This window comes from Schistocerca gregaria, chromosome 2 (assembly GCF_023897955.1).
Source record: "Schistocerca gregaria isolate iqSchGreg1 chromosome 2, iqSchGreg1.2, whole genome shotgun sequence".
In the NCBI taxonomy this organism is placed as follows: Eukaryota; Metazoa; Arthropoda; class Insecta; order Orthoptera; family Acrididae; genus Schistocerca; species Schistocerca gregaria.
The window spans coordinates 481,414,110-481,439,155 of record NC_064921.1 but is presented as its reverse complement, the minus strand read 5'-3'; the positions used below and the strand labels follow the sequence as shown (position 1 = coordinate 481,439,155).

General features: G+C 42.4%; 1 protein-coding gene across 1 annotated transcript in view; it reads left to right on the top strand.

Annotated features, from left to right (window-relative positions):
* The window catches only part of LOC126335851 (odorant receptor Or2-like), a 74,531-nt gene that overhangs the window by 15,797 nt on the left and 33,688 nt on the right, over positions 1 to 25,046 (top strand). Inside the window, exons 2-4 of the mRNA XM_049999322.1 lie at positions 1,922 to 2,021; positions 7,709 to 7,810; positions 20,272 to 20,427. Of these exons, the coding sequence (XP_049855279.1) occupies positions 1,922 to 2,021; positions 7,709 to 7,810; positions 20,272 to 20,427 (358 nt within the window). The remainder of the gene's footprint in view (positions 1 to 1,921; positions 2,022 to 7,708; positions 7,811 to 20,271; positions 20,428 to 25,046) is intronic.

Below are 25,046 nucleotides of genomic sequence, written 5' to 3'. Positions count from 1 at the left end.
ATTGTTCTTGTTGTAGTTGAATCTGTGTACCACAACTTACATATTTATTTATTGTCTTGATTTGACGATGTCTCATAGAACGTTTCACATTTGTATAGTATCAAGGGACATTTTATCCCTTTATGACGACACGCACTTTTCACATGAAGGAAAAGAACAATTTCATGTTCCATGAGCATCGATGTTTTTCGCGACCGGTGTCTATCTTATTTAACACTGCTAACTCTAAGGGAAAGGAGAAAATATAGTGTTTCCAGGCGTTTTTCTTTCATGGTTTTTAACGGGGTTGGAACTGAAACATTGGATGGCTACTTACAAGTCGCCATTGGTGTTCCAAAATGTTGAAAGTATTCAATACCTCCACGTCTGGCCTCCCCCCCCCCCCCCCCCCCCCGCCACAACACATCCCACATCCCCCGCTACGAAAGTCCGTATATGGACGCTTATTGATGAAGCCATTCCATCGACCGCCTGAAGTTGCATTGGAAACCACTGAGTACATAAATCAGGATTATAAGAGGGTAAATGAAAACTCGAACTTCGTGGGGAGAGATACAGCCTATTAAGTAATCTTCTACCTCACTCACTCAAGCCGTCTTTAGCTGTTGGTCGTATTTGTGAATCCTTCAGTTTTGGCGCATGTGTGCATCATGTAAGCTCCTTTGCATTGAAGTAGACTCCTCTGGAGCAACTTGTTGCTTCCAATATCTATTGATGAATCCTTATTAAAATACACTTTCCAGTTTTTCAGTTCCACTTTTTTCTTACCGAAATATACTAATTGAACCACTTGTTACTAAAATTTAAATCTATATTGCAGATTGTGGAAGAATTACGTGGCCAAATTGTCCGTAGCGTCGGTACGAAATTCCATAACTGTCATTGTGTCCTACCATTTTCGCTGCAGAAGCAAACGAAGTTGCTTCAATACATAGCGTGGATTTGACCGTGTTATGTGGCGCATTCAACACTAGCCTCAAGTTGTGGAGGACGATCGTACCGTTACCCGTCCAGCCATACAGATTTAGGTTTTCCATTATTTCACTAAAATTGTTAAACGCAAATGCTGGATTGGTTATTTCAAAAAGGCATGACAGATTTACATTCCTACCCTTTCGTAATCCATGCCTATGTTTCGTCTCTAATCACCTCACTGCTGCCGGGAACTTAAGATTTAACGTTCCTTCTTTTTTTACGGTATTTTTGGTAAGCGCTCTCGGGATTGGAGAGGACATTGATGGGCGAGAGTCCAAGTCTGGAGTCTCCATAGTACTGTTGGCATGTTAGCTGCACTCAGTCCTTGTGAAGCCTATTGAGGAGCTACTTGACTCAGAAGTTGCGGCTCCGGTCACGAAATCTAACCAAGGGAGAGAGGGACGTGCTGACCAAATGCCCCTTCATATCCACATACCGTGGCTGCTATCGGCTAAGGATGACAGGGCAGTTGATAGGTACCGTTAGGTCTTCCGAGGTCTGTTCGGACCGAGTTTGGTAAGTGCAAGATGCAAATTCAGTAGGAAGGGCCAACATTGTACCATCAAACTAGTGTAACATGACGTCGCCAATGAGAGCATTTACCGTAAAGGAGAAGCCCAGCTGTGCAGCGAGTCTTTAACAACGCTAAAACTTCAGTGATATTTCTATGACTGCGCGGTGTACTGCAATAGGCACAACTGCAGTACGACTGCCGCGCGTGGTAGCCCCGCGACCTCTGGCACTTTGACACGGTTCGAGCGGCTCTTCCCGTCGAAGGTCGATCCCTCCCTCGGGCACGGGTGTATGTGTGTCTTGTCCTTAGCGAACTTTATTTTAAGTTAGGTTATGTAGTGTGTAAGACCAGGGGTCGATGACCTCAGCTGTTTGGTCCCATAGGAACTTACCACAAAAACAAAATGCAGTACGACTATGTTTTCTGTTCCAGGTTTGTCAGCTTCCTGGATTCTGTCATGAATCCAATTGTTATGACACAGTTCACTTTTGGCGTCATGGTTGCAGGAGTAACACTCTTCCAAGCAACATTCGTAAGTGAACGTATCTACTAGTGTCGGTGTCAGAAGATGTTGTACTATTGGTTACTAAGGTTGTTAAATTGTTGATGATAGCTACCTGATATACGACTAGTGTAATTTTGGAAGAATATTTGCTTTTTTTAAGTAAAAAATATTCCAGTTATAAAACATTATTTCCGAAGTTACACCCCTTGAAACCCCTTTAAGCTGTACACAGTTTATTATAGGCTTTGTTGGATTCAAAAAGCATGAAAGTAAATTTTAATGTCTCTCCTAAATGACGTAGAGGGCATACGAAAAATTATAAAATTTACATTCTCACTCATTCAATGTAGATTTTATGTAGAGTAATTTAGAAAGCAGTTATGTATAGTTTCTACGTAGCACTTATTCACCATCTCCTAAAAGAATGTTATACACAAAATGAAAAATTTCTGAAATCTATTATTATAAAGTATGTGTGGAAGACGTCGCATGCAAATCATGTCCCTGAAGGTGCAGTCTTAAGAAATTGAATAGTACTCGCTAACAGATGACCAAATATATCTCCAACACATGTCATTTTATTGTAGTGAGATTAACGAAGTTCCGGTTCTGTGCTCCGTCCACAATCCATTCAAGAAATTTTCTCTGTAAACAAAAATATCATCTCTCGTTCTACTCGCGGGGAAACTCCTTATTGCTAGGTTTTTCTTATTGGTATACTCATTGAGCATTCAGTGGAAACAGAGATGTCGCGATCGAAGCATACTTTAAGATGTCCTTTACTGGTATTAACATACTTCGGTTAAATGGCTTGTGTAAAAAAGAGATTTCGATTTTCGCTGTTGCTTTAGCAGTACACTCAACTCCAGTTAATGCCTCAGTTAACAAGGTGGCAAGACGTGCATTCCCCAGAAGCTTTCTAAGTCGTGCAATTGTACAGTGTGTTATATTTGAAGCGCTCGACTCACATATTTCCTGAACCATTTCAGATACCGTAATTCTTCCTTCACCCGTATGAACTGAGAAAAACACTCACAAACTTACGTACAATATGTTTTCGTACCTATATTAACTAAGAAAGCACCTAAATCAGTTTAAATTTTTCAAACAGAACTTCAGTAATATATGATGCTACTATCCAAAATTCGATTGATAGTTTCAGAGAAACTAGAGCATTAAAAAATTAAGATTTATATGTTTTGCGTATGAAATCGATTGGTGTCTTACACAGCGTCGCTTCGAACCGACGGGGTGATCCAGCTTGGCGCAGCTAACTAGAGTCTGCTTACAAATTTATAACCGAAGCTAATCACATTTGGTTGTATGAGTTTGGATCGTCCGCCCCTGGTAGCTGAGTGGTCAGCGCGACGGAATGTCATACCTAACGGCCCGGGTTCGATTCCCATCTGGGTTGGAGATTTTCTCCGCTCAGGGGCTGGGTGTTTTGTTGTTCTTATCATCATCATTTCATTCCGATCGACACGCAAGTCGCCGCAGTGGCGTCAACTCGAAAGACTTGCACTAGGCGAAAGTTCTACCCGATGGGAGGCCCTAGCCACACGGCATTTTCACGGCAGTTTGGACAGGCACACCAACAAGAAGGTAAAGGACATGACGTCTGGGGCCCATTCACTAGTTAACCACTGAAAAATTCTGCTCTTGTTTGTGTCACAGTTTTGAAAGAAAGTTGCACGTAAAACAGAATGGATTTGTAAATCGCGGAATTGAGGGAAAAACAACGTTAAATAATAACTTCACGTAATGAGAAACACTCTTAAGCTGCAAATTACTTCCGCAACGACAACAGAAGGAAAATCACAAAATAAAGTGATCAAAAACACTTCCTTGAAACTACATTTATATCATAAGGTGTTCGAATTTCCCACCGTCTGATACATGTTAGCAGTCGCTATTGCAAAGAGTTCTAGACAGACTTCAGAGCTTCTTATGTTGTCATTGAGTGTGCTCCAACAATACGGTTTTTTACATCCTCTGGCATGGTCGAAAACTGTACATAGACGTCATTTTTGAGTAAACCTAAAAAAAAAGATTTTAGTAACATAAGATCATCCGAGAGTGCTGTACAACCGAAAACGCCTTCAGGCCCATACAGGGAGAAGAAACGATCCGAGTGATCCCACTCCTTTGATCGAGCCAATGGTGAGCCGGGAACTCAACACTCTGGCACCACATACGTCAACTAATTTCAAGTGGCGCCTCCTATAGGAGAGCTGGCAGCACTTGTTTTACCCGTTGAGGTTTCTTTAATGAAGCCAGAACCAAACACGTAGTTTTCAACAGTCCCACACCGAATGTTCACACTCCGTTGCCTTCGATGTTGCGGATTCTCATGGAAAAATACACTATGTGATCAAAAGTATCCGTACACCCCCCAAAACATACGTCTTTCATACTGCGCACACTGTGTCTCCTGGCCACCCAGAGCTGTTGTATAGCGATTTGATTCACGGATCCAGTTATATGGCTCTTTCCATGTATAGCAATTTTACGACTATGACGTTTGGAGTCTGAAGATGGCATCAATGTAATGCCGAAACTGGTAGCATATAAGAAGTTCATAAATTCAATTTCTACAATACATACGGCTGTTGGTAAATTATTGTATCCAGAAACAAATTAATCAGTTTGGTAATGAAGTATATAACCGGAAGTGCCTAGCTATTTCGTTTTCTCATGCGATACCACTCACATATGAAATTAGTCAAATTAAGACACGACTGCACCTACAGAGAAGTAACAAAATATTATGTAACGTTATTTCATTCAGGGAAATGGTATATGAGTGCCTTGAATTAGGATTATCATACTTGAAGAAACATACGGCCTAACCAGTTTTCCAAGGTGGTTTGGTTGTTGGGGACGGTGTACAATTGGTCCCGGTCGGCCAGCGGCACTGAAGAGACCATCTTCCACATCGTCACCTACTCGTCGGTCGGAGATTATGAAAAACAAACCAGCAGACAGTAAGCCTTAGCAGTCGATCTTTGCTATCTGATTGTGTCTTCCTTTAGGCGATGGTTCAGTTATGGACGGTAATACAGGCAACTCACAAAGAAGCGAAACGAACTAACTAGTTCGCAGCTATGAGAAATGGCGATTTCAGAAAGGGGCGTAACATCAGTTTCGACTTAGAGCATTTCCTTCAGTCTCTCTAAGAGCAACAAACGTTCTCAGTTTCACCTGAATCATCTATCTACATGGCGGAGTTACTGGCTCCAGGGAGGTTTTCTATTATGGCACACAGACATTCAAACCAGAACTGATCCCCACGACCTTATAAAGCATATTGCAGTTCAGTATTTGATAAAGAGGCAAATGTAACTTGGACACTCATTGTGAATAGATATCTGTTCACTCTGAATGAAAGAATAGCATTCTCAATAATGAAACTGCCGATCGCCTCACCTAGAGGAGCATTACGGAAGGACAGTTACTCAACACCTCTCCTTTATACTGGTCTCAAATCGACGATTAAGGAAGCCGCTTATCATGACTGTAGCTGAATGGCACATATCCCATCACTATAGGGGCTCATAAATGGCAACCATACAACCGAGCATCTGTTCTCGGCCACAGCTCGCCTCAGTGGAACTTAGTAAACGTCATGCGACTTCTATGATTCGCATGAGGCTGGGACGTAGGTGTTAGTCCGTCCACCTAAACCAGTTAAAAATTATATGTTGGACACAGCGAGAGGAACCCATTGGCAGTGGCAGATCTGAACCACATGATATTGACGTGTATCAAGCAGACTGTCGCTTAGGCGTTCCTGAAGAGGAAATTGGTTGCTAGGGGCTACCACATACATACAAGGGACAAGCGTTATTTTACCGGTATGACATATCTAAGTACAATTTGCTCTAGAACTATTTAAAAGTCACCTGTATCCAGCTTTAAACAATACGTTGCTGTGGATTTCACATGGAACCAGCGTGGCTCGATAACAAGGCCGTAATTTTGTGTTCGTATTTTACATCACTAACTTATATTTCTATTTCAAACTTTCATCATTGTTCTATTGCGAAATCTACAATTCTCTTAAGTTGCCAGTATTGTAACTTCTTTTTGCTGTGTGTTGCTTGTCATGTTGTCTTTTTATTTTACGTTGAGAACTTATGTTTGTAACCAGACTCTCATTACTATTCTACTGTGAAATCTGGAATTACGTTAATCTGGTACTGTTGTAACTACTGCTAACTGTGTAGTCATTGCTACCCAGAGGCGATATAAACAAATAAGAAACTGTTCAGAAGTTTTCTTGGAATAAAATACGTTTATCATCTGTAAGTCGACGTGCTGAAATGTTGTAGCTGCGATCAGAAGTTCCTAGTCACAATATCACGCAGATATTTCACACACATTTCCACACTTTTATATGTAATTGTAGCACAGCATTTCCCATGTCGGCTACTTGCAAAATGACAAATAGTTACTGAATTCGATGTACAGTCGATATACAGATAATACGCATCCAGTTGTATTAAACCAGTAGAAGATGGGATAAGTCCGAAACTCATCTAGGGGTACACAGGCAATTCGACAGGATTTTTCGTTTATTCAATAAACTGTATTATTTGTTCAACTTAAAGGTCACTGAGGCCGCTACACGCTACGATGAATTCGTTTAACTGACAAGTTAGTATCAAGTTTTAACGTCACGAGGAACATTAAATTTTTCCTGCAGGATATAATTTCCCCTAACGCTGCCTATCATCCTCTCGTGACGCAACTCGCTCCAAAACTCTTTCCTTTGAACAAAGAGTGCCGCATTGCGCTAACTTATCGAACTTCCGTCAATCGCCACACCATTGCCTGCGTTGACCGAAACAGTTGAAAGTAATCTGGTTTAACATTAGTTGTAACTAAGCAAATAAATTCGAGGGTTCAGTCCACAGAATATTATACGTCTGCAGACAATCAGGACCTTCCAACAGACAAGACCTGTCGTCACTGTACTAGAATGAACTGTCAGACATATTATGAATGTTATATTTCATGGTCCATTGCAGGACTTTTCTAATGTTTTGGCCCATTTTCTACACACCTGCCGGAGTAAATGCTATATACACCTTCTAATTTGACGATACAGCAAAATACAATAGAGAGGACCCAATAATTATCTTGTTCCATCACAAATTTTTTGTTTGGAATTCTTTGGTACCAGTGGAGCAGACGGCAACATCGACATCCTATGCTGGTAACTGCTTTACAATCCTTCACGCCCATTTCCACACCATTTAGTCATTACTACAATGCATTTATTCACATTTCAAAGTGAAATCGTGTTTTGATTACTTCTGCTGGTTTCGCATTACCTGCAGACTATCTTAATGGCATAAACTCTCTCTCTCTCTCTCTCTCTCTCTCTCTCTCTCTCTCTCCCTCTCTCTCTCTATCCCTCTCCCTCCGCGTGTGTGTGTATTGTGTGTGTGTGTGTGTGTGTGTGAGTGTGACGTTCGTACCATTTCTAGTGTTTTAGTACATTCGTGTCTTTTCTGCTGAACGCACAAACTACTAAATCATAAGCACTAGATAGACACGCAATGTACCATTAAAATTAGCTCTTTATACAAAAGCCCATTTGCAAATGTACTAAAATTGAATTGCTGGTGTAGTTTGTTGAACAACAATACATACGTGGTTTGTGTTTAGATGTAGCATAAGTTCAGGAGTGTACTTCCGTTTCTTTGCAGAGTCCGAGCAACAGCACTATTTTCAAGTGCGTCACATGGCTTCCCATGCCGAGCACTCAGATTTTTCTATACTGCTGGGGCGCCCACGACATCATGGACCAAGTAAGACGTCCAGTATATTTCTCTATTTAAATTTTGTTATTAATTTCTACTTCCAACAGCCGACTTTGCGAATGTGTCGTCACGGCCCCGAGTATTTATGAGGTTAAGCCAAGTAGCATCGACACCGAGGGGTCATACCAAGTCTGTTCGACGTCGTGTCCTTGTGTACATGTGCTGTTGCGTGGGTTTCCATTAACCGCCATCCGCAAGTAGTGGACACTGTCGTTGTCATACTGAGTGCCGAATTTTTGTGTCAAATTCAATCAGTCTCACTGCGGCTGGCACTTAATTGGTTAGTTAGTTTCATGTTCATGTGCCTCTTCCCACGAGATATTGTTCTTTCTGTTTTTCAGCCCAAAGACTAGTTTAAAGCGTTTCTTTCCTCTGATCTATTTTTTTCAGTTCTACATAACTGCTGTACCCTACATTCTTTTGCACCTGCTTACTGTATTCCAGACTTGACATAATTTGAAATTTTTACCCATCCTTCTCCCACTCACACTTCCCTCCATTGCCATATCGACAATTCCTTATTAATTCAAGATATGTTCTATCAATAAAGATCTTCCTTTTGTGAGGTTGTGGCACGAAACGCGTTTTTCCTCGTTTAAATCACTGTTTCATCATTATATATTCGATCGACCATCTAGCCGTCAGCACTTTTTCGTAATACCAATTATCAAAGTTTCCATTCCGTTTTTGTCTGCGCTCTTTAGAAACACGTTTCATGTCCGTAGAATGCTGCAATTTTAACAAGTATATTCAGAAATGACTTCCTAACACTTAAATTTATTTTCATTGCTAAAATTCTTTTCTTTTTCGTAATTGGCTTGCTTGTTGTTACCGGACTGCTATTTATATACCCTCTACGTCGGTGACTATTGGGTATATTGCTGCTCAAATTGAAAACTCATCTATTACCTTTAGTCTCCCACTTCCTACTCTAATTCCTTCAGCATCATCTGCTTTTCAGCTATATTCCACTACCCTTGTTTTACTTTTGTTGATGTTCATCTTATAACTTATTTTTAAGACATTATAGGTTCCCACTTCAACTATTTTTCCAAGTCTTTTACTGTCTCTGTTAGAATTACTATGTCCCCACCAAACCTCAAAATTCTTATTTCCTCTGCCAGAACTTATTGCTTTCCAAATTTATTCTCGGTAGTCCTCACAGCTTGCTCAGTGGACATGTGGAATAACGTTGTGGATAGGCTGAAACTCTCTCACTCCATTGTCATCCACTGTCTCCCTTCAACGTCCTGCGATTCTTATAACTGCAATCTGATTCCTGTACATGCTGTTAATCAAAATGGTTCAAATGGCTCCAAGCACTATGGGACTTAACATCTGAGGTCATCAGTCCCCTAGACTTAGAACTACTTAAACCTAATTAACCTAAGGACATTACACACATCCATGCCTGAGGCAGGATTCGAACCTGCGACCGTAGCAGCCGCAAGATTCCGGACTGAAGCAACTAGAACTGCTCGACTACAGTGGCCGTCATGCTGTTGATAATCTTTCGTTCTCAGTGCTTTATTTATCCTACCTGCAGAATTTCAAATAGTGGAATCTAATTAATATTCCTCTAAATCTACAAACACAGCAAGTGCACTTTCGTCTCCTTTTAATATTCTGAGTGATACGAGAGTATTGCGGCACCGGTTCCTACACTTTTCCCGTATGAAATAACCCGTATGAATATTTTGTAGCCATCAGTCACTAAATTGATAGTTCTGTGCTATTCACACTTATCAGCTGTTGCCTTTTATGGAACTGAAATTATTACATACTTCTTTAAGTTTGAGGGTATTCCTCCCGCCTCCTACATCTTGCACACGAGACAGAATAGGTTTGACATGATTGGCTCTAATAAGGCTGACAGTACTTCTGACCTAATGTTGCCTACTCCCGGGGAATTGGTTCGACTTCTTTCAGCACTCTGCCAAATTCTTTTCGCAGTGTCGTATAACTCATCTCACCTTCATCCACGTCCTCTCCACTTTCTACAACATTGTCAACAAGTCATCTCCCACATCAATACTGTATCCGCCTTTCAGCTTTCCGTTCTATGCTTAGTTGCTTTCCCTTCTTTTTTTAGGTTTGGAAATCTGAACCCGCTGATACTCATACTGGCTTCTCTTTCCTACAAAGGCCTCTACAATTTTCGTTTACGTGGTATTTATCTTTCCGCTAGTGAAATATGCTTCTAAATCCTTTCATTTGTCCTCTACCCGTTCCTGTTTAGCCATTCTGCACTTCATAACAACCGCATTTTCAAACGACAGTGTTCTCTTTCTCTTGCTTTATTTCCTGCATTTTTATATTTTCTCCTTTCATCAATTAAATTTAATATCTTCAGTGATAGCCAAGGATTTCTGCCACGCCTTGACTTTTTATATATTTGATCCGCTGCTGTTTCATCTCTCAAAGCTATCCATCCGTCTTCTCCTGTTTTAGGCAATCGTTCCCTAATGCTGTTTCTGAAACTTTCATCAACATCTCGTTCTTTCAACTTATCCAGGTCCCACCTCCTCAATATCCTACCTTATTGATATTTCTTCAGTTTTAATCTGTTGTTCATAACCAATAAATTGTGATCGGAGTCAACATCTACCACCTGAAAATGTCTTACAATTACAAATATAGTTCCGAAATCACTGTCTTATCAGTATATAATCAATATGAAACCTTCCAGTGTCCCCACGCTACTTCCACATATACAACTTTCTTTCTCGATTCTTAAACCAAGTCTTAGGCATGATTAAATAATTGTCCTCGCGCAAAATTCTTTTAGGCTGCTGTCTCTTTCATTCCTTTCCCCCAATCTATATTCACTTGTTAGTTTTCCTTCTGCTCCTTTCCCTAATATCGAATTCCTGGCCCGCATCAGAATAAAGTTTTCTTCCCCTTTAACTATCTGAATAAGTTTTTTTTTTTATCTCGTCTTTCATTTCATCAATGTCTTCTTCGTCTGTGGAGCTAGCTTTCATATAATCTACTTGGTGGGTGTTGGCTTAGTATCTATCTCGGCTACGATAATGCGCTTACTATGCTATATTATTCCTGCTTGGTTTTGTGTTTATAACTCTGTATTCCCCTTACCAGAGATTGTGTTTCTCCTGCCACGGAACTTCACTGACTCCCACTACATCTAATTTCAACCTATCCATTTCCCTAACTTGCTTGTCCGATTAAGGGATCTAACATTCCACATATCTACCCGCAGAACACCATTATGTGTCTACTGATGAGGACATGCTCCTGAGTAGTCCCCAACCGGAGACGCGAATCAGGACGATTTTACCTTCGGAATATTTTACGCAAGAGGATACTATCATCATTTAACCATACAGTAGAGCTGCATGCCCCCAGGAAAAATTACGGCTTTAGTGTCTACTTACTTCCAGCCATTCGCAGTACTAGCACAGCAAGACTTCGTGGTTGATGACACAAGCCAGACCAGTCTGTCATCGAGAGAGTTGCCGCTGCAATTACTGACAGGGCTGCTGTCTCTCTTCAGGAACCACGTGTTTGTCTGACCTCTCAATAGATACCCGTCTCTTGTGGTTGCACATAAGGTACGACTATCTTTATCGCTGAGGCATAGAAACCATTCCACCAACGGCAAGGTCCATGGTTCGTCGTTTAGTTTTGATATGTTTCAGAAAGAGTTACCCAGAAGAAACTTTTTGAGCATAGTTCGAATTTAGTTTACGCGTCAGGCAGTTAACACCCCTGGACTAGTGATCGCAGAGTCTTAGCAGCATTATTCATCCTTTTTGAGCTAAAGATGATTTCGATGATCTGTATGGTTTCAGAAGCTCTAAAAATATGTTATTTCTGTAATCTAAATTATCATTAATAATCAATGTAAAAATATATACAGTCTAGAATTAAAGAACTGTGACATACATATTTTTCTGTATTCCTTTTTGTTACGTACGATGAGAGCCAACTTTTAGATGCACACTATTTCTTCTGACAAAATTAAGTGATTTATACGCCAAACGTCTTGGACAGGTCACAGAAAACACAGAATGGCGATCTGTTTTTTATTGAATCCTTGTAAACTATGGTGAGTGGGTTTATTAATAGCACTATCAGTTTAGCATCTATTCTGAAATAAAAATTAAGAACTGCAAAATATATTATTATTATTACCGAGATTGAATAATATTGTTTAGAGTAAATTACGTTCTCAAAAAATTTTAAAAAGGCTTCAGCAATGAAATAAATCATTAATTACTAACTCCTATCATTTCTTTTACAATGCGATTTAATTATTATATATTTTAATTATCTGAAAAAGAATATCCTGATTTAATGATGAATTAAATATCTTACAGAGAATTATGCATACTATATTATACCTCACTGGAACTTTATTGATAAGACTATCGGCTCGTACGGGTTTTATTTTAGAGGTACGTTATTATTTTCTTAACTTCAGGTGATGAAGTGGGCGAGAGAATCAGATTACTAAATTTTAAGGACGTTGCTTTCTCAACAATTCACTTTGACTTTTTTGCTGAACTATATGATTCTATAGTCTGCTAGAATAGCAAAATATGCTTTTTAATACCTGTTAGCAGTGAATCACTCTCTGCCATGCACTTAAATGCGATTTGCAGAGTGTCCATATAGATGGAGATGTGAAACCTCTCCATTGAAATTAGTAGGTATGCAATTTTGTTGTGCAATTTTTGTTTGCTTGTTTATAAATGGCTGCTAAAGTTTTTATTACTTTTACCTTCCCATGAAATGTGGTTTTGATCAATATGGAATGAAGTTGTTATTCAACAATCCTCTAACTCTTACTGTGAAGGATTTGTGTATTTAAATACAAACCGAATGCATGGATTTTTGTCGTAGCATACCCAAGCTTTGTTTGATTCATTTCCATGACATTTATGCGTTCTGATTAAAACATATGGCTTCACAGGTTTTCAAATTCTCAAGGTCTGTGATAATTTGCAGTTCCTAAAATATACTCATTTGTCTATTGTCTTGTACATTATTTGTGGATAATGCTCAAACCATATAATATGCCACAGTCTCAGCAGTGCAGTGTTCACAAATCTTACTGTAATGTAGATCTTTGTTAACAAATAAAAATTCCAAAATATAAAAAGTTGCACCTCTTTAACTACAAAAAACATCTAGTTGAACATCTCCACGAAATTACGCTGCAGTGGACCTGAAACAGAATAAATGTCATGTAAGAGTTGATGACATATACACATAGTTAGTTATTGGATGCAAGTTTGCATCAGAACTCCTAGTTCACGATCATATATTTCACCCGTTTGTTAAGTATTTCTTTTACTTTACCATGCTGTGATTTTATTTTGTAGCCAAATCACTTGATCGTGCTTCAAATTATCTTACTATAGATTAAAAAGGTGTTCGTCAGTGCTCCCTTCAAAATGAATAACGGCGTTAGATCAGGAGGTGTGGGTGCAGTCTCCACTTATTAGTCGGCCTATCGACCTTTCAGAAAAATTAATATTACATCCAGGAACTGCCGCATGTCACAATGGTAATGCGACGGTGCACCGTCTGATTGAAAAAAAAGAAAAGAAGAAAAAAAACCACACTCTTCATCGGGGCACATTTGGTGGATAGGTGGTACAGTTCATTCCTGCAACATGGTAATGTACTTCACAACTGTCACTGTTCCTTCGAAAAACAGTGCTCCTACAGGTTCTCTGACGGAGGTAATAACAACTTGTTCTTCCGCAACCTGGGATTTACCTCTCGTACAACACACACAGCTACGGGGCTTGACGGTTCCATTTAGTTTAAATGTTGCCTTATCGGACCGTAATATGGCATGTTGAAAAGTGTCCAAGCAGTGTGCCTCAACTCTTCTCATTGTGCATAACGTTACTAAGCGAATTAGCTTCATTTTCATATTTAGAGACAATTAGATATGCAAATTAATTATGTACCACTTTAATCTAATCTAAATAGGGGAGACAGAGGGTACTCATGTTTACACAGAGGTGAAAAGTGTCATGAGGTACTTCCTAATATCGTATCGGACCTCCTTTTGTCCGGCTTAGTGCAGAAACTCGACATGGCATGGACTCAACAAGTCGCTGGAAGTCCCATGCCGAAATACTGAATTGTGCTGTCTCTATAATCGTCCATAACTGTGAAAGATTCACCGGTGCTGGATTGAACTAATCTCTCGATTATGTCCCATAATGTTCAACTAGATTCACATAGGGTCATATGGGTGGCCAAATCATTAACTCGAATTTTCCAAATTGCTCTTCAAAACAATTGAGAACAGTTGCAGCCCGGTGACATGGCACATTATCATCCATGAAAGGTCCATCGTTGTTTGGGACTTGAAAGCCGTGGATGGCTGCAAATGGTCTCCAAGCAGCTGAATGAAACAGCTACCAGTCAATGACCGAGTCTGTTCCATGTAAACGCAGCCTAAACCATTATGGAGCCATCAATATTTTTCACGGTGCCTTGTTCACAATGGGGGTCCATTGTTTCGTGAGATCTGTGCCACATCTTACCATCAGCTGTTCTCTCGTCTGAACAGGCCGCGATATTTCAGTCGTCTAGCGTCCAACCGATATCGTCACGAGCCCAGCAGAGGCGCTGCAGGCGATGTGACGTCGGACTGTTAGCAAAGGCACTCGCGTCGGTCGCATGCTGCCATGCCCAAGTTAAGCCATACTTCTCCGCAGCTCCCTAACGGATATGTACGTGATACGTCCCACATTGACTTCAGCGGTTATTTCACACAGTGTTGCTTATCTGTTAGCACCGACAACTCTGCACAAACATCGGTGCTCTGGGTTTTAAAGTGGAGTCCGTCAGCCACTGCGCTGTACGGGGTGGGAGGTATCGCCTGAAATGTGGTATTCTGGGCACACTCTTGACGCCGTGGATCGCGGAATACGGAATTACAAAATGTAATGCCCCATGCGTCTAGCTCCAACTACTATTCCCCGTTCAAAACCTGTTAATTCCCGTCGTAAGGCCATAATCACGTCTGAAACCTTTTCGCATGAATCAGCTAAGTACAAATGGCAGCTCCGCCAATGTATTGTACTTGTGTACCTTGTGTACGCCATTTGTATATTTGCATATCGCTATCCCATGACTTTTATCACCCCAGTGTATTTCCAGTTTCAGTACAACACTAGTGATTATGTGAGTAATTTCTTCGGCTCCCTTCATCTGAGAATTTGTAGACATATCTTGCATATGCATCGGTTATGGATTAAGACAGTTTCGGTGAGCTGTGTCAGTCCCAGAGCAGGATGTTGCAACAGAAGTACCAAACAAATCTCCCGCTGACTCAGGAGGCAGAGAAAGCACCGGCTCTTGCGTATGGAAGACTGTTGCTGTGCCACCTGAGCCATGCTGCGGCTCGCGTTGATGCTGTTTGTGGGTTTCTGCCCTTTGTTGGGGGCCAGACGGTATGGTTTAGTTGGTAGGTTTGCGGTTGTTTGTCGTCTTCTCGTGTTGACTGGCGCCTCTCGGATTTGCAAGAGTTGCCTGTCCGATAGTGGCAGCAGCGGCAGTTATCGTTATGCAGTAACTGTTGCCCTATCTTTGGGGCGACGTCGTTGTTTTTCCGGGTCATGTGAATGGTCCAGATCGGATAGAGACTCAGGAGGAGCCAGGTCTGCGCAGCTCGAGAACACGCTGGGACCGCTAGCGGCACGCATGAACTGCCGGATGGAAGGGCTGTGGTCACGAGGGTGCATGACCTCGTCGTAAATCGGATCCAGAAAGCCTTAAGATGAGTCCCTTTCAATCCAGGTAGACAAACTTTCACCATTTTGATATTTCGCGATTCTCCAGTGACTTGGGTTCATGTTCAAAAATGGCTCTGAGCACTATGGGACTCAACTGCTGTGGTCATCAGTCCCCTAGAACTTAGACTACTTAAACCTAACTAACCTAAGGACATCACACACATCCATGCCCGAGGCAGGATTCGAACCTGCGACCGTAGCAGTCGCACGGTTCCAGACTGCGCGCCAAGAATCGCGAGACCACCGCGGCCGGCTGGGTTCATGTGTCTGCTCGTAGCGGCGCTGAGGCGAAGAGCAGAGAGTGAAGTCCTTTCTACTCTGGTGGTAGTGGTTCCTTTCTTGTTCTAGGCACTCTAAATACAGTATTCTGGGGACATAGTGCAGACCGCGCGGTTCCGGCTTTGGCGTATTGTTCCATCGTTACATTTGGTTTTTCGTCAGGTAGCTTCAGCAAGATTATCAATAGTCATCCGTTAGACTGCCACTAGTCTGAGCTAACATCTTGTGAAGTGAATGTAACTCTTAGCTGCCCATCTCATCGCTCGCGAAAGTGTTTGTTGCCGCACCTTGTCAGAGGTCGATTCCTGGAGCACCGTCTGTGGTCCCTTGTGTTACGAAGATTACCATCATACTATTTCACCCGTCTGGTGATCAGTTGCTTCGTTTTTTAATTAACCTTCGCTATTGTATTTGCTGTTTTACGGCAGGTTTCCAAATTTTTTATATTGCTGCCGGTCCTGGCGTGTAAGGCCTTCAGCCATGATTGTTGTCACTTGCCTTAAAATTCTAATTTGGTAATTGTATTTACCCAGTAAGCCTTTAAAATCTTATTTGCTGCCATTCCAGGCGTCTGATGCCTTCTGCTGTGTTTGTGGCGACTTGCCTTTAATATTTCAATATCTATAATTTGTAAGTTGCAGCGAGTTTTAAACAATTCTTAATTTATTGCCATCCTGGCGTGTAAGGACTTCTGCCCAGATCGCAGTGGCTTGTTTTTAAAACATTATCTGTGGTATCTGTATCTAATGGTGATTTGCTACATTGTAGCTCACCGAAAGCACTGTTATTTGCACGGTTGTTTATTCCTTCATTAATAACGTGTGGTATTTTATTTATTGTTGAGTCTGGAATTACTAGTTTAAAATAAACTATGTGTGACTGTAAAAGGCAACCAATAGTAACTGCATACGGCCCCGTACACAATCGTGACGGAATCCTGCCTTCCCTTGGCTATCAGGTCTCACCACCAGCTGGCACTTGTGCCACCCGCTTCCTGCAGATTTGTCGGTCACGAGCCTCACATGTTTACTGCTATGGATCTCTGCAAAATGTTTCTCAGCTAGAGGAGGATACTTAAACAACATAGACTGTTCTTTGATTCATTCTTAAGAGGAATTTTCTATAGCAGATACAGATCTTAAAAGGTTCCTAAAATGCACCAGCAGTCTCTGGAAACGATGGTTGCAAGAAATTCGGCAGCCAGTTCGGCACCTAGCCCAACATTTTTTCTTCTTTTTCTGTTCTAATGATCGAAAATAGCGCGCCAAAAGTAATCCTTTCGGATTGGCTGCAACTAATGACATTGATTTTTTAGATGCAAGTTTTTGAAACTAGGGCATTAGTGCACTTTATTGGGAAGTCCGCATTTTCCCTACGCTGGTGGGTGTACCATGGCGTCAGCATAATTGTTTCATTGGCGGAGCGCCAAATCTAATTTTTCTGATTAGCAGCTGCTAACTTGAGGAGTTTCGTTCCCAACATCAGGTGGAGACTTCGCCTGCAGCTTTCTGATTCACACCTCATCCGACGGCGATGCAGCTGCTCTACACACACAGGCGCACTTAGCGACCCATTGGCACCACCAGCAGCTGGCAGATTCATACTTTAATGATGATGAGATCCACGGGCGTCACCGGCAGTACAGATCGAGATGAACCCTCCATACTTCCACTGTTACATTCAACGTCGCACTAGAATAGGTATATCTTGACAACAGCCATGATATGTAATCGCTGTTGTCGATTCATGGAGTTCCGCCAGTCAGTTTTTGACAATGTAGGGGGCTCCACTTACTACTATGTGCTTCCGTTTCCTAAACTTTATCAACATTAGGTCAAGCCAGTTTTATTTTTTCGTTTATTATTAGTGTTTGTTACATCTGGAGTGTGTTCTTTATTGAATTATATGAGAATGTTTAGTTTAATAAACTCAGGGATTTATTGTATTTGAATCACCCCTTTCCATAGTTAATGAAAATCTGTGATTATCCACTGATTTTTCCATGCTTGAACCAAAAATTCGTGTTTTTAATTCCGTTTCAGATATTCAGATTAGCAGCAGTGGTTAGCACACTGGACTCGCATTCGGGAGGACGACGGTTCAATCCCGTCTCCGGCCATCCTGATTTAGGTTTTCCGTGATTTCCCTAAATCGCTTCAGGCAAATGCCGGGATGGTTCCTTTGAAAGGGCATGGCCGATTTCCTTCCCAATCCTTCCCTAACCCGAGCTTGCGCTCCGTCTCTAATGACCTCGTTGTCGACGGGGCGTTAAACACTAACCACCACCACCATTCAAATTAGCATGTTTCTTATATTTTATTTTCAACGCACTCCACTACAATTTTTCTAATACTACATGTACGGTACGTATCGTACGTGTGTCGGTGTGTTTCGCGATGATAAAATGCAAAGGGTGAAATGCAGTGCTGTCACATATCGTGCTCCTCCCGAATAGCACCACCCGACGGACTGATCATCGTCAACTATGTCACATGCCCTCACATCATGCCCTGCGGAAGGTTTTAGTATTTCAACTAGGACACTGGCTCAAAGTCCGGTGATCAAGAACTTTACGCCACCACCTATCCAACCCTTTCCGGCCAAATACTGCCACGAAAGTTTCTTCCACAACCATAATTCGAAGTGCCTTAAACCTAGGTCGAGCGACAACGCACAAGCCTGGCGTTAGCGTCTTCGACCTGAGGGGCGGGCAAAGCCGTAGGTAGGTGACTATCTAACATCTTTAATCTCTCCGTAAAAGAAAAGGAAGTGAGGGGGGGGGGGGGGGGGGCGAGAGCAGACCGCATAATTAGGTGAGCCCCGCCTATGATTTCGGAAATTTACGTGGTCTTTCGTGAAGTTAGAAACATTCAACTGACAACAATGATTTGCTCTTAGTCATAAATTTTCTTTTCTTTCGTTGCATAGTGTTTGAGATACGTTAGAACTAGGATTTTATAATTTTCTTCAAGTTTCTGGTGCCAATACGTAACACATAGATTTTTCTTACTGCTTTTCTCTTCTTTTGTGGATTATGTTCCACATTCAGTAAATACCGGCTTCGATATCAGCGTTGTATCTTCTGGATGTATGTGCGTGTTATGCACTTTTTGTTCTGCTTGCGATTTTTGTTTTGGTGGTTTTCACAAACGCATTGCGCAGTGGTTAGCACACTGGACTCGCATTCGGCAGGACGACGGTTCAATCCCGTCTCCGGCCATTCTGATTTAGGTTTTCCGTGATTTCCCTAAATCGTTTCAGGCAAATGCCGGGATGGTTCCTTTGAAAGGGCACGGCCGATTTCCCTCCCAATCCTTCCCTAACCCGAGCTTCTGCTCCGTCTCTAATGATCTAGTTGTCGACGGGACGTTAAACACTAACCACCACCACCACCACCACAAACGCATTGAGTAGTTCGTGGTTTGAATGAGAACGTGAAAAGCGACCGACGTTAGCTGGGGTTCAGGCTAAAGTTGATCAAGTAACAAATATGGGGATAAGAAGTGGTAGATACCGGGAAGCAGTATCATGGAATTAGTGAGCACCATTGGTTATGATAGCAAGGATGAGGTCATGGACGCCTCACGACATGCTGAAGGTACAGTAAAAAAAAAAAAAAAAAAAAAAAAAAAAAAAAAAAAAAAAAAAAGAGAGAGAGAGAGAGATGGAGAGAACGGTAGACAGGGCACGCTGCCACAGACACATACTCAATTTTGTTTGCGGGTGTTAACTCCAAATAGAAGAGACGAGCAGGAAGGCATAGACTAATTTCACTGTATTACAGTTTTCGACAGGAATAGATGAAAGGAAAGTAAGATTACAATAGATGATTACAGGAAGTTGACAAAAAATTACAAGAGTTTAGGAAGGAAGCCAAGGTAGAAGTAGCGGAGACTAGAAGGTAATGAAAATAAACCAGGAAAGTGGCAGAAGAGGCAAACGAAGAGGCTATGGAAGCGGAGGAGGAAGCAGTAAGCACGCGAAGAGAAATGAAGGCAAGGTGGGGGGTAGAAGTAATGAAGCCACAGAAAAAGTAGTAGTATTTAGAAAGTAATAAGGGAAAAATGAGACATAGCATCAGCATAAACGAAAGAAGACAGGAAGGCAGCAAAGGAAGCCAAAGATGAAACTACAGAGAGCAGAAAATAATCGCAAGCGGCTAAAATGATAGCTAGGGAGGGAAAAAAAAGGTGGAGGAAGAAACTATTGATAGATTAGAACAACCTCCAGTCATGGAACTAGACCTTGAGAATATTAGCGATAAGCAGGAGTTGTAAGAGGAACGTATAGGCAGGAAAGAAGGTGGTGATTTTTACTGATAGCTTTACGTGTGCGGTGGCTCTCTTGGTAGTACGAGCATTTAAAGCACGTTGACTGTCTGCGCAGGGTGAGGCCGTAAGCGAGGCGCTGTACAGCTGCGGCTGGATGGAGGCGCCCGCCCGCTTCAGGCGCGCTATGAGGATCGTCATGTGCTGCGCCCAGCGGCCGCTCTCCCTCACCGCGGGCCGAGTGTACGCCATCAACAGGGCCACATTCATCTCCGTGAGTACCACTCCACTCTTTGGTAGGGCTCTGGCTGTCAGGTACAATGTGTTCAGCCACGACAACCTGGTACTGCCAATACCGGGGAGGCTGCTTCCTATCGCCTCTTTCGGTCTGGCGCGTTCCTCGTACTGCAGCAGGTGATAGAGGTCACAGAAGTAGGAATGGCCTTCGAAAGGAACCTAAGAAAATCGTTCAGACAATGAATTATTTGATACCACCCGTCTGCTTCAAACCGTGATGTAGTTACATTAACTGCCACGTTTTGCAATCATCATTTTGCATTTGATTTCGAACTTCTTATTACTTTATTAGACAGTAAAGGACAGGGCCATCTGCAAACAGTTTAACAGAGCTGCTCGGGTTGTCCTGCAAAGTGCTTCTGCAAGGTGTAATGGGTATATGTGCAGGTATTTTTATATAAGGAAACTGAATATGTACATACGTCAATGTCTTGGTTGTTTTTTCTCTGCGACGAACACCCTTCCCACAAAGCGTCGTAATCCCTACGACAAGATATTGTCTGCATGGTCGTACTGCACCACGCCTCTCAGTATAGATTAACCGTTTTGTGTCCACACATCCACACTTCAACACCTGACTTTCTGCACAGGGAAAATTAAGCATTAATGGCTTGCTCTTGCCACATGTACTAACTGTGGTGTGCATACTGTAAGACCTGCAGTACACACACCATCAGATTACTTGCCTTGTCGATCTAACGAAGTAGGCGAATGTCAGCAAAATGTCTCGTGGTCTTATCGTGGCGTGTTTATCTTCTGCCATTAGGTCAGACGATAGAAATGCCACATGAACACTTAGAGCAGCAGATTGACAGTGATCAACTTTAAACAGAACTTGATTAATTTTCACACACATTTATGAAAATAATAACAAGCATAAAAATTACTTAACTTAGTTCTGGATGCTATTTACAATTGACAATCTGAAGTTCCTTTGGTATTAGTACTTTAATATTATTCTCACATATATCTCTGATACTTGACAAAAGTGTCTATACATTTAGCTTCATGGCTATGTACAGAAATATGGTAATCTTATTAGGTGCAGACTGAAACTTGACTATGGACTGATACAGACAAATGTAGAACTCGTACAAACTGGTACAGACTAATGCAGACTGTTACAGACTGATTCAGACAAATGCAGACTGACTAATCAGAGATCTGTACACTTGTTATAACACCTTGCACGTTCATGTAGCACTGCGCGAGTGCGATCAGTGAGGAGAAAAGGTTCTACGTTAGCAGCAATCTCATTGGCTGCGTTACATATTAATATGCGGATCGGCCGAAACAGAATTTGGTCCGTCTCTATGGCAGCGCCATCTGTCGTAGTAGGGAGGCAGACGAGCGCTGCGCCTGCGCTGTTGTGCTTAGCAGGGCGCGGTCTAGTGGGAAAGTTGTGTACGCGCTGACTACGTGGAACTATGTACACAACACTGACCAATCTAAAAATATACGTATAGCTACTAATGGCTATAATTAATAGTATGAAAATGACTTAAATATTGATCTGATGTTCAGTACACTGTAATCATGCACCACTGGAAATAACACTACCTGTACGCATTACACCCTGCTGCTGTCGTGGTCTTCAGTCCGAAAACAGGTTTGATGCAGCTCTCTATGCAACTCTATCCTGTGCGAGCCTCTCCATCTCTAAATAACTATTGTAACCTACATACTTCTGATTCTGCTTAGTGTATTCATCTCTAGGTCTCGCTTTATGGTGTTTACCCCACCAAACTGCCCTCCACCACCAATCTGATGATCCCTTGACGTCTCAGAATGAGTCCTATCAACCAACCCCTTCTTTTGGTCAAGCTGTGCAACAAATGTTTGGCTCCCGAATTGTATTCAGTACCTCCGCATTAGTTGCGTAATCCACTCGTCTAATCTTCAACATTATTCTGTAACACCACATTTCAAAAGCTTCTATCTTTTTTTGTCTAAACCGTCTGTCGGCCATGTTTCACTTGTTCACTGTGCTGGATGATAGCCAGTCAAACAAAGTTTAGGGAAATGGTTTAAAAAATTTATTTCAAAGACCCCAGTCAAATCCTTACAAGTTTTCTCCGAGAGCAGCTTCCGCTGTGCCTACGTGACACAAGTTGCCTGCCTTTCAGAACCGAGGCAGTTCAGTCCAGCTAAAGCTGCTGACGAGAGATGTCCTGAGCTCTCTGCTGAAACTGCTAGCGAATTCACGCCATTGGTTTTAGCCAGTAGCATGTGTGGGATACAGGTCACACGTGTAGACACTGGAGGATTCTGCATAGCAGAACACGGTTGCTTCGTTCTCTTGATACCCAGACAGCGACTAGTACAGACGTTTTCTTGTGTAGGCAGAGGCTCTAGCACAGTGTCCTGCGTCCGGCCACCAACACAACATGAACCGCCACCCCTTCCGTTGCCCAGCTGTTTATCGTCCTCCTAGAGAGGCCTACAACCTGTAACGTCCGCCCTAGGCGCAAACCTAGCGTTCAGTACACCGAAATATATTCTCTTTCTCTGACCAAATTTCGTGTTTTGCCATTTAACGCAGACCCTGGATGTCCACTCACAAGTCCTGCCGCTCGACGCCCTGTACATTGTAGTCATAAGCCGGATGCAACAACCTTCCTCCCTCGCCCTACACATGTACGTTGGTGACAGAAACGCGACTCGTTCCCACCGTTCGGTCCCTTTTACTTTTGGTTCATGTTTGACGTTTTATGGTCGGTAAGTATTCCCTACTGTCTGCTGCGAGCCGAGCTTGGTTGCTGCAGCGCGTCGGCCATGATGCCGCTCCAGACGATGTGTCGGCACATATCAGTCCCCAGGGTGTACTCCACTGCTGCCTGCAGCTATAATACGTGCACGCAGAAAACAATGAGTCGCGCCTCTCAGCACTCAGCGCAAGTCGGCTGCATTTGACAGTCGTAGCTGGTGCAGCTTCTCGGTCGCTGCAGGCTTACACTCGGCCGTGCGCCGAGATAGGAACAAACTGCGAGATGGGAGATGTGTCAGAGCAACACCGACTCAAAGGAAGGCCTCGGCGCTTGTTGGTGACGTCACGTCAGGTCTGTAGCAGGCAGAAACGCCTGGGCGTGCTTATCTCTTATTTTTGGACAAAATGTTTGGTACTGTTTTGTATTCGGCAGTTTTATTTAGATGAAAGATGTTCTTACTATCGTAAAGCTACAAATGAAGATGATAGTTCTGTATTACTGAATCCTGACGAAACAAACGTAGATCAATATGAGAAGATGCTTTGCCCCATTGCAAGCTTCGGAAATTTTACATTCATTTAACTATATTTACTTGATCTCTTTTGTTATCGAAACTTACCCCGACACCCTTACAATTAACTCGTTTCTTTTATTTATTTATTTTCGTTTGACTGGAAATGTGAACTAATTTACATGTGTAAATGTCCAACTGTTGCCAGTCATTAGATTACAGTCGTTTTCAACGAAAGGAATTCTAAACAGGAAACAAAATAGCTTCATACATCGAAAATACTGCTGAGCTTAAACTTTTTTAAACATGCACATGAGAAAAGATAAATATTCCCCTCTTGCAACTGAAAGGAGATATCGCCCGCACCTCGTGGTCGTGCGGTAGCGTTCTCGTTTCCCACGCCCGGGTTCCCGGGTTCGTTTCCTGGCGAGGTAAGGGATTTTCTCTGCCTCGTGATGGCTGGGTGTTGTGTGATGTCCTTAGGTTAGTTAGGTTTAAGTAGTTCTAAGTTCTAGGGGACTGATGACCATAGATGTTCAGTCCCATAGTGCTCAGAGCCATTTGAACCATTTGAAAGGTGATACTTTATCAGATAAAAAAATTTATTTGATAAAACAAGTATCTCTCTTTTACCTCTTCTTCTGTCCCCACCCCATCCCCCAACGTGTACAATCGCAAGATAGTTCATTAACATTCACCCCATGGTCAACCAAGATACCTAAAGAAGAGCACCAATATGTTCACAGTTTGTTGTAAAAGCAACCCAGTACAAACGTAACTTCCTCAGATTTACAAATACGGTAAAGATGCACGAATTCTGTTGCTGCTGGACCATGAAGTTGTTTTTGTATGTCAGTCCTTAAAACAGGTGGAAATTTAAGTTCAGGAGTACGCTATTTATTAAGAAGTGTAATGAATTGCACAATTAACTGATTGCAGAAATCTCTCAGAGCAATGTGTGTTGGTTAACTACCGCCAATAGTTTCACATTTTCCTGTGTCAGAAAGAGAGAGACACCACCATTATGAGTATGCCTGCAACAGACCTGGCGTTCGCCGTGCCTAGCTGACGTGACGTCACGAACAAGCGCCGAGGCCTTCCTTTGAGTTGGTGTTGGTCAGAGCGGCTGCGGCTCAAGGAGCGCATGGGAGCCCCACCCACTGTCGGCGCCGCTTCCCTGCCACTGCATCGCCCACTGAAGCCGGCCGTTGGCTGAGTGCAGCGTGGCAGGTCAGGAACCCCTGCCCCCAGGCACCGGGTAAGATGTCCGCGTCGCGGGCAATTTGGCTGCTGGTGCTGCCCACTAGCTACGCGACCCACGTGCCGCCGTGCTGCCCCACTTCGCCACCAGTCAGCCCCCCGTTGCCATCTGCGTAA